At 35.2% G+C, this 15,931-nt stretch overlaps 3 protein-coding genes across 4 annotated transcripts; 1 reads left to right on the forward strand and 2 right to left on the reverse strand.

Annotated features, from left to right (window-relative positions):
• Positions 120 to 3,798, forward strand: LOC18606239 (formyltetrahydrofolate deformylase 1, mitochondrial). The gene is made up of 8 exons (XM_007039736.2): positions 120 to 533; positions 720 to 832; positions 1,379 to 1,529; positions 1,600 to 1,673; positions 1,792 to 1,951; positions 2,224 to 2,322; positions 2,425 to 2,511; positions 3,187 to 3,798. Exons 1-8 carry the CDS (start codon positions 393 to 395, stop codon positions 3,331 to 3,333), a joined length of 972 nt encoding a protein of 323 aa, XP_007039798.2. The 5' UTR covers positions 120 to 392; the 3' UTR covers positions 3,334 to 3,798.
• On the reverse strand, positions 4,161 to 6,796 carry LOC18606240 (VAN3-binding protein). Its single transcript, XM_007039739.2, has 6 exons — positions 6,255 to 6,796; positions 5,451 to 5,832; positions 5,119 to 5,295; positions 4,940 to 4,989; positions 4,790 to 4,847; positions 4,161 to 4,578 (listed from the first exon to the last, which is right to left on the reverse strand). The coding sequence occupies exons 1-6, from the start codon at positions 6,504 to 6,506 to the stop codon at positions 4,340 to 4,342; spliced, it is 1,158 nt and encodes a 385-aa protein (XP_007039801.2). The 5' UTR covers positions 6,507 to 6,796; the 3' UTR covers positions 4,161 to 4,339.
• LOC18606241 (3-hydroxyisobutyryl-CoA hydrolase-like protein 1, mitochondrial) lies at positions 9,709 to 13,378 on the reverse strand. Of its 2 annotated transcripts, XM_007039740.2 has the most exons (14): positions 13,259 to 13,378; positions 13,043 to 13,123; positions 12,876 to 12,944; positions 12,696 to 12,759; positions 12,385 to 12,464; positions 12,065 to 12,148; positions 11,627 to 11,711; positions 11,327 to 11,412; positions 11,099 to 11,220; positions 10,939 to 10,999; positions 10,667 to 10,765; positions 10,482 to 10,583; positions 10,366 to 10,407; positions 9,709 to 10,282 (listed from the first exon to the last, which is right to left on the reverse strand). In XM_007039740.2, exons 1-14 carry the CDS (start codon positions 13,364 to 13,366, stop codon positions 10,169 to 10,171), a joined length of 1,197 nt encoding a protein of 398 aa, XP_007039802.2. In that variant the 5' UTR covers positions 13,367 to 13,378; the 3' UTR covers positions 9,709 to 10,168. The 2 variants fall into 2 exon arrangements, with proteins under 2 accessions (XP_007039802.2, XP_017973396.1); XM_018117907.1 differs by lacking the exon at positions 13,043 to 13,123.

A 15,931-nucleotide genomic window follows, 5' to 3' on the forward strand; every position in this document is an offset into this window, starting at 1 on the left:
GACTTGATAAGATAAAATTAATAATTTTAAACACATGATTTATTTCAATTAAATTCTTTAAGAAAAGAATGTAAATTAATGAAAAAATATTTCAAATAATGATATTACAATAAATTCCACTTTAAAAAGGGCACTCCCGAGTCTGCAACCGTTAAGTTACCATATTTGGTGGGTGGAGGAGCAGATGACTGTTTAACGGTTATGATTGCTCCCTGCCATCACCAGCCTATCAGATCTCACTCCGCCCGTTCCACTGGGCCCAGAGAGTCTAAAGCCTTCCTTAAACGCCGTCGTGTTATAATCTATCTGCGAGCTTCAACGGCCAAAAATAAAAGGCCGCCAGGCGCCAAGCAAAGTTTTGGTGGGTAAGTAAGAACTGAGATTCTGAAGCAATGAGTCTCACGAGACGCGTCTCTTCAAGCTTGCCCCAGTTTGTTGGATTTGCAAAGAGGTCCTTCAAATCTTACAAATTACCCGGAGATCCCTCTTCTTCTCCCTCTCTAACTTATGGCATCCACATCTTCCATTGCCCTGTAAGTTCCCTCTCTCTATTTGTTACCCACTTCCAGATTTCCATTGCTGAATTCGATTGCCAGCTAAGTTCTCATGGGTTCACCCATTTTCTTGACAAAAAAAGAACTTTTTTTTAATTAAAAATGATGATTTTGTCTAATTTTTTTAATCTTTAATTGGATATAGTTTTTTTTTTTGGGTGATAGGATGAAGTTGGGATTGTTGCAAAGCTATCAGAATGTATAGCTTCAAGAGGAGGAAACATACTTGGAGCTGATGTTTTTGTTCCTGAAAACAAGAATGTCTTCTATTCCAGGAGGTAAGGTTATCTTTCAGTGGTATAAATTTTTCTTATTCAATGCTAAATGTCTTTAATTGATAAATGCAAGAGATAAATGTCGAGTCGTGGTAGTCATCACTTTATGCCAAAATGATAAAGCTTAGGGCTTTGTCCTAAGGAAACACGCTCGGAAAAAATCAATATTGGATCAATGGAACAAGTGAATGTTGCAGTAAGAATTTAGTTTTTATTGGACGATTGTGTTGTTGGTGTTTGGATAGTTGTTCTTTTGGCCAAAGTTTGAACTAGGAAACTAAGCTGAGTACATCAGTTTTAGTTTAAAAGAGAATTATAGGAAGAGATAGTGTAATTGTTTTCTAAATTTCTTCTTGTTAATCTATACCAGCACCACCTAGAAGTAGGTTTGATTTTGGTTTGAGCTTCTCTTGTGTGTTTGTGAATGTCCAAGAATGATGTTTGGCCTGGACAAAGGGTGATATGTTCAATGGTGACTGTACCTTGTGGCAACAAGTTGATTGAATGAACCATTATCAGACCTGGATCTTATTGTGTGAAAAATTGCAGTGAGTTTGTTTTTGACCCTGTTAAATGGCCTCGGGAGCAAATGGATGAAGACTTCATGAAGCTATCAAGAATGTACAGTGCTACAAGATCTGTTGTCAGGGTCCCTGATCTAGACCCCAAGTTTAAAATCAGTGTCCTTGCTTCAAAACAGGTATGGCTTGTTACTTTTCTCTCTCTCTCTTAATGTTTTTCATGATCAAACCATATTTATCTTGCTCCAGGACCATTGCCTCGTAGATTTGCTACATGGATGGCAGGACAGAAGACTTCCAGTTGATATTACTTGTGTGATAAGGTGATGTTTAAACTGTCATCCCTCTGTGTGACCTTTGTCGTTATTCCTTTTTTTCTAAACTATTTTTAGTCCTATTTGCATTTTATGTCCAAATACTGATTCATCAATTGTATGGCAGTAATCATCATAGAGATCCAAACACTCATGTGATGAGCTTTCTTGAAAGGAACAATATTCCGTATCATTATTTGCAAACAACTAAAGAGAATAAAAGAGAAGGGGAGATCTTAGAGTTGGTTCTGAATACTGATTTTTTAGTACTTGCCAGGTACATGCAGGTAAATCAGGTTATAAGATTCTTTTTATAATTTTGTTTCATTGCAAAGCAATTTAGGGAAAACATTTTAGTCTGGGATTCCACAATATTAACTGAAAGAATAAAATTTACCTTTTCTTTCATAAAGGACACAAGCAAGTGTATATGTATATTAAAAATTAGCAGAAGCTTGTAGTGTCTGTTCTTGCTAGTATTCATCATTAGATATATTGGAGGGGTTGAATCAAGTAGAGTTATGTTCAGAGGCTAGAGAATAACTATTTTTTTTTGCAGGTTTTATCTGGTCATTTTTTGAGGACATATGGGAAGGATGTAATTAACATTCACCATGGCCTTTTGCCATCATTTAAGGGTGGGAATCCATGTAAACAGGTGAGTATTCTTGTTTATTAATGAGCAATTGAAATTGTTGACCATTTCATGCTTCCTTCCTAACTCTAGATGCATGTTAAATTTTCTAGATTATGTTGGCAGGCTTTTGATGCGGGTGTGAAATTAATTGGTGCAACAAGTCACTTTGTGACTGAAGAACTTGATTCGGGGCCTATTATTGAACAGATGGTATATTTTATTTGTTTACTGCTGCTGTGAACAATGTTTTATCCTCTCATTGCTTACCCTGTAAAACTCTGCTTAGATCTCCTTTGATTGATTACAATTAATTGTGATTATTCTCCTCTACAAGGTTTCTAAACTTCACTATTTTAATTAGATTGAATTAACTTAACTCAGTTTTTTATCTTTGAGTAATAGCTGACAATGCAATTTCTTATTGTCTGACCCATGGATGTCATCATTCTTGAAAAATTCTGGTATTCACAGGATAAAGTTGATTTCTCTAGACGTAGTGGAAAGGTTGTTTTGATGGTTGTGATTCCTCATAAATTGTTAAAATTTATTTGGCTAATTAATTATGACATTGATGCCATCGTTATTATAAAATTTGTCAGAAACGATAACAACTATATGTGATCTGTGAAGCTTTCTTATGATAGAGAGTGCTGAAAACAGAGTTTTTAAATAAATGATCTTTTAAGTGCCAACTTCTTTAGCTATTGTTGCTGCAACGTTCAAGTTTAATTAAATATGGGTGCTTATCATCTATAAATTTCCACGTTTGGTTAACTGTTCTCCAATGACATCTGCTCCATCCATGTTATTTGATGCTGCATTGTTTTATGGTGGTTTTTTTAAATTAATGATCAGCCCTCAAATTCTGAGTGCCCTTTTTGACAGGTTGAAGGAGTTTCTCACAGAGACAATTTGCAGAGTTTTGTGCAAAAATCAGAGAACCTTGAGAGGCAATGCCTTTCCAAGGCTATAAGATCATATTGTGAACTGCGAGTTTTACCATACGAGGAGAACAGGACTGTTGTATTTTGAGAGGGCAAATTAGAAGATAAAGCAGTGTAAAAGGAGGAGGTTGGGGTGTTATGAACGTTCAATTAATCATATGGAATGTCTAGCAAAAGTAATTTCACTCCATGCATCTCTAATTCCTTGTACCAGCTTTCAAAAATCCTGCAGATAGCGGGCTTTTGTCAATATAGGAATCTGGGTGTTTGATCCATTGCCTTTGTCCAAAGAAGAAAAGGAAATTTTTCAGGTTCAAGATGCTTCTGATCCAACCGTGCACACACCCTCCTCCCCCCCCCCCCCCCTTTCCCTCTTCTTTCCATTGTCTGTCTTTTTTCCTCGATCACTTTGTCTTGTATGAAGCCTCTTTTACTTGACTAGTTAACCTCTTGATAGAGGCTTATTCATTTAGAGAGCTTTGCCTAGTTTGTCTGCACTATCAAATATCGAGCTAACCAAGTGGTTGAGCGATCGAGCTCTGAGCAGGGACCACATTCTTGTAATTGCAGATTTTTTCGTGGTGAGTTTCTTTTGATAAAAAAAAAGAAAAAGAAAAAGAAAACTACCTAGGTGCATCATTGCTCTAAGTTAGGGTGCAATGATTGTGATAGCATGGGAACGATATGCTACATTTTTGTTGTATATCTAGCACAACCAATCTTCGTGTTGGGCAATTTCATTCTTGTCGTTTATCTTTCCTAGAGCATCCCCCGCTCTACAACCAGGAAAAAAAGGAAGCTTCTTTTTCATTTTTTACCTCCCATTGGAGATTATCAATTTTCTTTTGTCTTTATAGTCGTGATCATTGCTATTGTTAGTACTTTTTGTCAGCATGAATATATAAAAGATCTCTTAAGTCTGTATAAAAACTCATTTATTCTCCCTTCAGATCGGGACCCCTTCCTCTGCAACCTCATCTCTTTGGTAGCATACATTGGAAGAACTTGTTGCATAGCTCACATATTGAAGACGATTTCTATTCTATATGTCACAAACCAAAATCAGTATGTATGCACAACAACCATACTCTATCCTATATACTGTCACCGATACTCAAAGATTCGAGAGAAAGCTCTGCTGCTTCAGCATAGCTGACTTGACGGAGAAGGTTTTGAATCCCATCGACCCATCTCTGCTTATGAATCTTGCTTTTACACTTGAACTCCAGAAGACCTTGTCCAGTCTTGAGGCCGAAATAGAGTTCTTCAGAGGTTTCCCTTTCTTTTCTGTATGGCCATGCAGAAGTCTCGTCGCAAACCCCGTAAACAATACCTGGTATAAATAATAGGACTTTTAAGCATGAGAGAAAACAAAAAGCTATATAATAAGTAGTAGCGTTTTGTGCCAAAAAGTTGGTCTTGCTAAAGCTGTAGGAGTCAAAGCAAAGGAAAGAACAAAAGAAAAAGAAAACGGAAAGGAACTGATATGATGAGATGTCATTAGATTAACGCGAAATCAGACAGTAAAATAACACAATGCTTACATTTATTCTTCTTGGAGAATGCCCCCCCAACGTGTTTACTTTTAAGCTTAATCATGACCTGAGAAATGGAGCGTTTGTAAGAGCTTGCAAACTAGCCATTGAATATGCTATAATTTCTTGAAATTCCATCAAGTTGGTTTTTTTTTGTACCTGAGATTTCTTGCTGATGTAGACAGAGACGCCTTTCCATCGCAATACACCTGAGAATAGCAGTAACAAGTGATTCAGATATGATACTCCAAATTAGCTGAATCAATTATAGATCAAAGTTCTAAAACCTGGTTTTAGTTTACTTTTAAGACCTCTTGAGCTTTGGAGGGAGATTTTACCTTTCCGTGTGTGTTGCAGCAGTTCGCCCTCACAAGGAGGATTCTGCTCCTTTATTTGAGTATGAAAAGCAGCAGACCAATGAGCTTCTGCCATGCTCCTCTCGTAAGGACTTATAGCTGCATTTTTCTTCGCTTCTTTTGGCAATCTTGCTTTCAAAGCTGCTTCTCCTCTTAAAGCTAATTTTAATCAAGGCAAAAAATTTTGCAAATTATAGTTCAGAGCCCTTTCATGAAATTGGAAATACAAAATACAATCTGGGATGAACAAAAATGGCGTAGAATTTCAGGCGCAGATGCTTTTGAATTTCTTCAAGAACTGCAGAAGCAAGTACCTGTTGCAGCTGCTGCTGTGAGAGTCATCAGATCACCAGCACTGTGAATATCAACTACTGATTTGACAACAGAAGCAACACGGTGATGATCTGCCCCGGCTAGTTCAGCTAATTCAATGCAATGTGATGCCAAAAGTTCAGTAGCGGATGCCAATGCCATGCTCATTTGTGAGCCTGTGCCATTGGAGTTTCCAGCTGCGGCTACTGCTGCCAAGCCTGCAGCTAGTCCAGCAACCGAAACTGCAGAGTGCAGCCGAGCATTTTCTGCACGCATCTTATCTTTCTTTTTCACTGTGTTAGTACCTGAGTCCCTGTGGTGATGGAACCATTTCCCTATTGATCCAGTTCTTCGAGCATTAATTGAATTTATGACTTTCCCTGCCTACAAACACAAGCAGATTTTTTATAAAAAAATTAAACAATTAAACTATCCTGGCAGAAAAGAAAAGGTTAAAAAAGAGATCAGAGCAGAGAAATCTATGAAGTTGGTTGCGTTTGTCAGCCAACAATTCAAAGGAAATTGCCAGATTGTTCAGAGTGAAGAAAGTAATAGTACTTGTTATAATGGATGTAGAGACAAGTCCTATTTACAACCATTCTTTCTTTCTTACAGGGAAGGGCCAAGAAACAGAAAGCCAAAAAATTATCCAATGCAATCTTTCTCAAGGAGGATAAAAATTTCTCTTAGTTTTGATCCATGGCAACTCAAGGATCCTTAGGATTGGAGGAAAAAAAAAACAAGTAAAAAGGGTATAATATGGATCTTTAGAAGGGGAAAATGATGCTAAGAACAAGATCACTTACAATATGTGGTGCAACAAAGGTGTCTGGAAATGAACTTGGATTACTATCAAACTCAAACTGTTTCTGTTTCTGAGCAAGAGCTTTTGAAATTTCTGATGCAGATAGACTCCACGATCTAGACAAAAACTCCATAGGCTCCTTTGGTGTTTGTGGCTGAGGGATAGATGGCAACGACGATGCTGCTTTCAGCTCTCCATCCTCTTCTAGGTTCTCCAGCCCAAACAAAGAAGCTGAATAAAACCCGCTTTCCATTTCTATCTTAGGATCCTTTTTCAGCTGACAGGAAATTAACACTTTCAAACTTGTTTTGAATGAATTCAAAAGCTAAATCCTCCTATTATCTCCTGTAGTAATACTTCCACAAAACTTTTGATATCTTTGGCCTTGACCGTGAGATAAAATGACAGAAAACAAGTCTTAAGAGGTATAAAAGTTGGGAAAAAAAATTATTGCCTTTCGAAACCAGAAAGGTTCTCTACTAAGAACAAAACTTACTGTCTTGTCCGAGCAAACTTATAATTATATAGACATTAAAAAAGGCCCCCCCTTAAAACAGTGAGTGACAAAATAATGAACAGAAGCAGATATCAAAATCTAGTGCTTTGAACCCCCCATGAATTCAGGTGCGGTTTGGTGAAAGAGACAGGGAGTAGTCAAAACAGAATTCACGAAACCCCATAAAATATTAATCAAGGATTAGCTTAATTAACATAAAGAAAGCATTTGTCCTGGATAAGGGGGGGATTGTTCCTTAAGCCTCATGCAGTTAAGCGCATGTATCCATGATATGATGTTCTGATTATGAGTATCTTTCATATTTTAGTATACTAAGAAAAGAATCTATTTTTTTGCTCTTCTTTTTTGTGGGTTTAGCGCCATATCACTTTCGGTTGTTGGAAGTTTTGATAGTATTTGAGCGACAGTAGCCAATGGCGTTGCATGAAACTTTGACTGGACGGTGGGTTCGTGTAAGGGTTTGATGCTTCCATGGATGGCTGCCACATTTCCTTTTTTGCTTAATCGGAAGGTTCAGAATAGTTGCAATTTCCTATATCTTATGACCACAAATAACCATTTTCCTTTTCCGTTGTACCAGTTACTCCTAAGAATTCAATCTGCAATCCTTTTTGTATATCTAGGAGTTCATTGTCTGCTAGCTAGCCACTCAGACTCGGATAACATTAACCAACAAACTAGGCCCTCTTTACTTAATTAACTAACATTAGCAACAAAATCAAGCTTAATTAGTAGCTTACGGATAGTTTGGCTAGACTGAGCTCAAGTTTGATATTGATCTTGTTTTCTTAAAGCAGTTGAGCTTGCCCTTTGCAAGCAGTCAGCTCAGTCGTGCTACTCCATCTCTAGAGTTGGATTTTCCAAAATTTATGCAAGGAAAATATTTATTGTATTTAGGAATGGAGCTTGATTAATCAGCTATACGAATACCATGTCAAGTTGATTATTGCCAGCGCCTGCGGCCTACCTGGTACCCCAGACAAATAAACGATGTTCACGTGAAATTTACATGGGTAGGTTCCTGTCTGTTTCTCTTCCTAAAACCAGCTCCAATTATATAACCCCAAGCTCCGGTCCCAAAACTTTGTCCGTGCATAGCTAGCGGTGGTTGACTCTTTATCGAGAATAAAACATAAGCTTTTTCAAATTAATCTGCGTTTCATCTGGCTAGTGATTGTGATTTTTCGATGCCAAATCAGGATCAAGACCCTGGATCGATGCTGCGTATAATCTTGAGGACTAAATTGCAGTCGGTGCAATGTCATTTCCAAAGCTATTCCTGATCATGACCCCCAAGATCAATCAACTTCGTAGAACTACCTAACAAACAAATATAGTCAAATTCCGAAATTTTTGACGTTTCGATATTAAGTACACCGTCTTCCGGTTACGTAGCTGTACTTGCCGCCCCTCTTTGCCGTGTGAGACATCATCAGTTAGAATCAATTTTGTACATAGCAATCCGATTAAAATTACACGAGTTAAATTTTATTGCATTTTTTATCTGTTGTGCACAGGTTCGACTACTCAGATTTAGCTTTAGTAGGTTTAGCCTAAGAGCTGCCTTTTCCTCCATGGTGGATTATCTGTACAATCAATGTTTTGGTTAAGTAAGGTCATTGTTCAATCAATGCTTTTGGGTCACAACGGGGTTTCTACTAGAAGAAGTAAAGGATAAAACCCAGTTTTCTCTCTCCTTGTTTCTACCAAAGGGTTTCGTTTGATGCTTGAAATTTTGGGATACTGCAGATCATGATGACATCTTTTATTTTTTTCCCCTTATCTTTTAGAACTGAAAAAGGCAGAGAAGGGCCCGAACATTTCATGATCGATGAACAAAGACAGTCTATCCTGATAACATGATTTGACTAAGCCAGACTGTACAAAGTCTTTCAAGTTCAAAAACCATAACTACATAATGGAAGATGTTGGGAGTTTTAAACTATCAATAAATAAACACGAAGTCATGTCTATACCATTATTTTAGATTTAAAATCAAAATTATATCTACGTATTTTAATATATTTTATTTAAAAAATTAAATTCAAAATTTTAAAATTAAAATTAATATTATTATTGTTTTGTAGTAAAAGATATATTATTACGTGTAACTAGATACATATCCTGTCAAGAAATACATAATATGTGTATTATAATAGATTTTTATAGACCCCTTTTATCTAAGTTTGTCAATTAAATCAATGCCAAAGAGTTTTTTGGAAGGTTTCGGATAGATTTGACACCAACAGAGGTAGATATGGCCGGTTATGCCTCTCTATTTCCTTTTTCAATTCCTTTCCACTTCTAGAGGCTTAAGATATGGATGTATCAAATATGATTGAGCACAGAAATTCTTGGGTGGCTTGACCACTTGAAAGCTACCTTCAACCACATTAATCATAATCAACAAACATATATGTAAGAAACTATTCAGTTTTTTGCAATTGAAAGCTACCCTCTTGCATGTAAAGTATATTTTTGTACCGAGAGCTGCCAATGAAAGAATATTTAAATTTGTTCATTGTTGTTCAAGGAAAATGAAAGAAAATCTATTTGGAATTAAATAAATTTGAATAGTTGCATTTTCTTTGAAGATTCAAATGCATAAAATTTATGTTCAATATCAAACTCAAGTGCTCAAGACTAAACGTGTAAGGATTAATTTGATGGCAACTTTTGAGTGCATCCAAATTAAAGTGAATCAATGGAAAAGTGAAAGGGGACATGGAGTTGAGAAAGTAGCTGGCTGCAAAAAATGTGTCATCTTCCACCACTTATATGCCTTTCCAAAAGAGATCCACTAACAAAACCTTTTTTTCAGTTTACTGCCCCCATTCATGGCTTAACCAATGACCAAAACCAGCTTCCAGCTCAACATTATTCTAAAGCAAATCTAACTCAATCACTTCACCGTATCAAAGGAATCAATGCCCAAACCTATAGGAAAGACAAAAGATGTGATATAAAGTTATTCTCCCCGTTTCCGTATGGGACTTGGATCAAATACAGTTTTCTTTCAGAACCCAGAACCAAGGACCATGTATATATAGCTTAACGGTCTCAGTTAAGTTTCGGGTATTATGTATGTATATATGTGTATATATATATAACAACATAGTGCCCATGTATATGTTACATCAAGCTCCAATCTGGAATTAAAGTGGTACTTCCATCTGGTTTTGGAAGTGGACTAAATGATTTCTGCAGATGCTTCTTTAATAATTAATGAACTTTCAAAATTTTTATTTTAATGGCCTGAGGAACTTAACTCAGAAAAATTGAGGCACATATCCAGATCCGCTGATCAAACAGGTAATAGTTGCATTATTGGAATTAAATGTCCTGTCTCTGCCCAACTTGACTGCAGCTAAGACATGATACATGCCTAACGAGTCAGGCTAGCTTCTCGGAAGTTCACATACAAACTCTAGTTCAGGCTCATACGCGCTAAGGGCAGAAAAGTATGCGTCAACCATATCTTCAGACACTTTCTCCATACAGGATGGATCCCACTGCATGCAATGTCAGATAATCAGTACAATAGCAAATTATTGTCAAAATTTTACCAGTTTGGAAAACGGAAATCGGAAGATACCTTTGGTGCAAAGCATTTATCCACTAATCGTGCCCGAACTCCCTAATATAATGCATAAAAGGGGGTCAATATAAAGTTACAAGACCAACTTGGAGGAACTAGGTCTTATTTCGCACCTCAGAGAAGTCATTAGAGATCTGTCTAGTGATAGCTTGAAGTGTCATCTGATACTCCCGGGCAAGACATTGCTCCAGAGTTTGGAATCTGCCTTCTCTTACCTGTTATATGGTTGGTTAATTAACCATTAGAATGTAACTCGAGCAATTCCTACATGTGTAGAGTAAGTAGGAATTGGACTTACAGATCTTAAGGAAACCTTCAAGCTCAAAGGTGGAGCCGCTCTTAGTTTCTTCATGGTTGAAATACACCATTTGTCTTTTGATCTAGCCGCTTCAACCTCCTGAAGTAATTCACTAGTTGTCAGGAAGTACTGTCACAGATTCAGTTTTAAAAATTTTACAACTAAACTAACAATAAAACCAACTTGATGTTGGGATCACCAGGCTGTCCTTAGTGATTATAGTTATGGTTTCTGGTTTATCTTAAATCCTTTAATAAGAAATTAAGTCTTACCAAAGCAGCAATAATTTCCTCAACCGTGCCATGGCCAAAACATTTGTTTAGCATCTCCATCCTGCATATGGTACGGGCAAAGTAAATTACCACAGGCTATACACGGAAATTAAGAACTGAAAATTTTTATAATACAATAAAGGTTAGTATGCATTTAAACCTGTGAAGAACACTACTTGAATTTGGAGATCTGGGATGACTATATCTAGCCAGAAAAGTTTCCACAACAGAAAAGTCCTTCCTAGCTGATGTACTGAGTTGCGTTTCAATTACAGGAAGCTTCTGGTTATTACAAAAAGAAGAAGAAAAATCTTCACATATTAGCAGGCTAGGTTAGACAGTTGATGCTCATCGACAAGGGAAAAGGTTCAAAAGATAATGGACGAACTGTGCTCAGTGAATAGTGAGTTGCAAGTCCACAAGCAAACATTTCTTCTCCAGTAAGTGTATCGCCGGTTAGAGCCAGATATTCTCCTGTGATGAAAATGCAACAGCAGCCAAGCAACATTTTTTGTAATACAGTAGCAAGAAATGGTTATGAAGTTTGTGAAGGTACAACTATTCTATTAGTGTGAAAGCCTCTTAACTTAAATGGTGGTATAAAATTCAAATGCTGAAAATATATTTCCTTTTTTATAATAAAAGTAATGTTTGTAAAATCCAATAATGTGCAAACTTAAGAGCCTACCTAAATAACCTGGCAGGCGTGAGAGATAATAAGAAGCCCCAGCATCGGGATGGAAACCAATTAGAACTTCAGGAACACCAAATACCTGCACTCATCTACCGTGAGACAAATTTTCTTCTCAACTAAACTTACCGATGAAAAGGTAACTGAAACTCAGATAAACGCAGAGGCAATGGTCTTGACATCGGTCAGGAGAAAGGCTGCTTAACTATTATAGAGAAGAGATTATAATTGATCAAATTCTATGAAGGTAGGAAATAATTTCAAGGCCCCTCCAGCACCAAGTTTTCTCAATAGGGAAAAGTTAAGTGATTGCGGATAGCATCAGTCTTGTTAAAAGGCAGAGAAACATAGTGAAATCAGTTGATATCTCCCCTGATTTTGGCTGAAGTAATGGATTTTCTTACAGTTTACAAAGCATATATCCAGAGTACGTACAGTCTTATCTGTCGCAACACGGTATGAACCATGAACAGAAATCCCTGCACCTCCTCCCATTGTAATGCCATCCAAGATAGCCACCTATTTGCATCAAACAAGAATTAAAAAGAAACATCCAGAGTGACTGTAGTCACTGAAACAGTTAAACAGGAGACTCAAGCCTCAAGTTTTGTAGATGTGTGACATTTTCCCAGGCAAAATCCAGTGACATAAATCCTCGAAACCACAAAATTGTCGTGGAGAAGTCCAAAAACTGTTGCAGATTCTGGTGGTTATACTTTATTTAGTTGTTGAATCAGAAAGAATAGGAGACTCACCTGCGGCTTTAAATATGTGCCTAAAAGGTACACGAAACTGTAAAATGTCCTGAAACATTCTTTACATTCTTCCACTCTCCCTGAATACACAGCAAAAACTGAGTTAGAAGATTGTTGAATGGCAGGAATCAGATTTTCCCGTAATTCAATTTCCCAGATGTAAGTACCAAGTTAAATCGGATATGGTCACTATGCAATTTCCGTAGAGTAAATAAACTATGTTAGCACAAAGAATTCTAACAGTATTGTATATATTAATGCTTGTATGGAAGAAATTAATAAGAATATCGGGAAATCAAAACTGTTATCACCTTCATTTATTAATTGATATAGCTGGACGACATCTCCCCCAGAACAGAACGCCCTGCCGTTTCCCTTGAGCAACAAAGCAAACAGTGACCAACTTTAATTACTCAAGTTTATGATGGAAAAAATAAAATAAAATGCAATACTAGAAAACCGAAGAGGAAGAAAAAGTTTCTTGCACTTACCTTGATTACAACAAGATCAACTGTAGGGTCCCTTTCCCAGGATTTGTATAATTTATTAAGAAAAATTCCCTGATAAATTTTTAAAAATAAGTTTGTTAATATAAACTATCTCTGGATTCTATCTCTTTTGACTTTTGATAATACAAGAAAATGGTAAGAAAACAAACCATTGGAGTAGTAAGAGCATTCAGGACATGAGGTCTGTTAAGTATAACAGTTCGTGAACTACCTTTCTCTTCGATTAATATCTTTAAAATCACAGATATATATTCCGTTAATTCGATTAAAAAATTTAAAAAGAAAATTTACAGATTATATAATATATCCACTATTAGCTTACACAACATATGTGAAGGCATACATTGTTACATTCAAAAGCTTACCAAGTTGTCATAATGGCTAGAGCTGTTGAGTGAGCACAGGCTTCTGGTAAACGAGGCAAAACGACGGTGCTTGTTAAAAAAAGGACTTAGTATTTTGAAGCTTTGCATCTTTGCTGTTTACTTTCTCTTTGCCCACGCTTCTCTGCTATGCCTATATATATATGGTTTATATCGAGCATTTAATCTAATATTGAAGCTAGTTAGGCAAGAATTGAATTTTTTTTTCTTTCATAGGTGTAGACAGCTATACCCATGGATCTCAAGTAAAAATCATAATAATAATAATAAATAAAATAAATAAATTGCTCTTAAAAAAAAACTAAAATTGACGGTTTTAGTATGCCTAGCCTCTTTCTCCCACGAATGTCATAAGCGAACCTTGTCTTGGACTTTGTCAGGGTAAAGCTGTATACGAGATTGAGTCTTTTGTACTTGTGAGAGAAATGTCCTCCTTTCAAATATTGTAATATTTCTCCTTTTCAAACATTGTAACAGCTCGTTGTGACACCTCTAGAAATACTTATTAAGTTTTTAGGGGAAAAGACCCTGTAGAAAAGGAATGTCTTTATTTCAAGTATTGTAATAGCTATTGGTAAAATATTTGTAAACTCTTTATAAGGGGTGAGTAGTAGGCAAATTGTTGGGCTACCTCACTAGTAAAGGTATGTTTGTATCGAATCATCTAGGGCTGCCCTTATGGCCCGACGATGGCGTATCTTGGTTCGTTTGTACTCATTTTCATATTAATAAAATATTTTCTTTTATTTGATTCCAATGATTGCATATATAACATTCGGTATACCCTATAATTTCGATGTACGTTGCCTTAATCTAATTTGTTGTTATTGATGATGTTTAATTAGATATAAACGAGTTGTTGGCTGGTTTGTATGAAAACATTCACTCAAGCGCCGTACGGACTATTACATACTTAAGCGAAGAAGCGTAGTTCGTGACAGTGATCAGATGTTCAACCCTATGGCTACCTTATTGCTTTTCTAATCACCGTCACTTCGATACTTAAGAAATAGCCTACACAAGGATTTAATCCCCCTTGGGCAACTAGATTTGGGTCACCTCCGGCTACCACCCCTAGGTTTTCTTTTACATGGAGTTCCTCACCTATGAAATCACGCTCAGAACTTCTGGATTGTCCAAAGACTTAAACAATCGAGTTTTATAAAAACCCTCAAACTTCATAAGGAAAGGGAATTTTTTGAGAGAACAAAAAAAAAAAAATTATAACTTTCTACCAGCAGCTAGGGGTGAGCAAAACCAATCCAAATCAATTACTCACCCAAACCAAATGCGATTTTGATAAAATGATTAAGTCTAATTGGTCCATTGAATCAATGGGTCCAAAATGTTTAGTCCAATTGATTTTTGATCAATTCTCGGTTTTAAAATTTTTGGACCAATCCACCCAAAAAACCAAACTAATTTTTTATATATTTAAATATATATAGTAATATATATAATTTTTTTATATATTAAGAAAAATTGATAGTAAACTTAATTAATAATATATTTAAAATATATTAGAGTATCATATGTACGTATACAAATCATAATCATAGTAATTTAATATTAGTTATATAAATTTATTTTTGTATAAATCTGTATTAATATGAAATTACAAGTTATATATTTTAAATGATATAAGTTATATGTTAATATTATAATATATGATAGTAAATATCCTACATATTAATATGTTATAATTATTACATCTTAGTAATGTTTCATAATATAAAATATTATGAATATATATATAATTGTATAAATATATTATATATACATATATTTAATTTATACATGAGCATTACTATAATTTATAATAAACTTTATTTATATGATTATACTTAATAACTTTATTAATTATCACCTTAGATTTTATAACATATTGTTTATAATTAGTTATTATTTATACAAACTTTGATATAAAATATTATAACATATAAATTATGTCATTAATTTCATATATATATATATATATATAAAGTCATATATTACATATACATATATTTAAGGGGCATTTTAAAAAATAACCCTTATAGATAAGATGTTTGCAAAAATAACCCTCTTTATAATTTTAACTAATTTTAACTAAGTTGGACAAAATTACTCTTAATGAAATTACACGTCATGATGTTACACGCCATGTATAAAAACATGTTACATGACATGGTTAGGTTGTTACACGTCATGTACAAAAACATGTGACACGCCATGTACAAAAACATGTGACACGCCATGGTTAGGTTGTGACACGCTATAGTTAGGTTGTTAAACGCAATGTACAAAAACATGTAACACGGCATGGTTATGTTGTTACATGTCATGTACAAAAACATGTGACACATCATAGTTAGGTTGTTACACGTCATAATTAGGTTGTTACACGCCATATTAAAAAAAATATTGTTGTTACACGTCATATTCAAAAACATTTTGTTACACTTTAATAGTTAAAATGTTATTGTTAATTACGAACCAAAATTTCAAATCTTCTTAACTCTTTTCATTTTTTTTATTTTTTTATAATTTGGCACCGATTAAAGTGTTTCTAATATGTTTTCATAAATCAAAACACAAATTTTCTTATATAAAACATCTATTTCGACTAAAAATTAAAAAAAAATTCATTTGAAAACCTAGATTTATAAGTTTCAA

The sequence above is a fragment of the Theobroma cacao genome, chromosome 3 (genome assembly GCF_000208745.1).
Source record: "Theobroma cacao cultivar B97-61/B2 chromosome 3, Criollo_cocoa_genome_V2, whole genome shotgun sequence".
NCBI classification, from domain to species: Eukaryota; Viridiplantae; Streptophyta; class Magnoliopsida; order Malvales; family Malvaceae; genus Theobroma; species Theobroma cacao.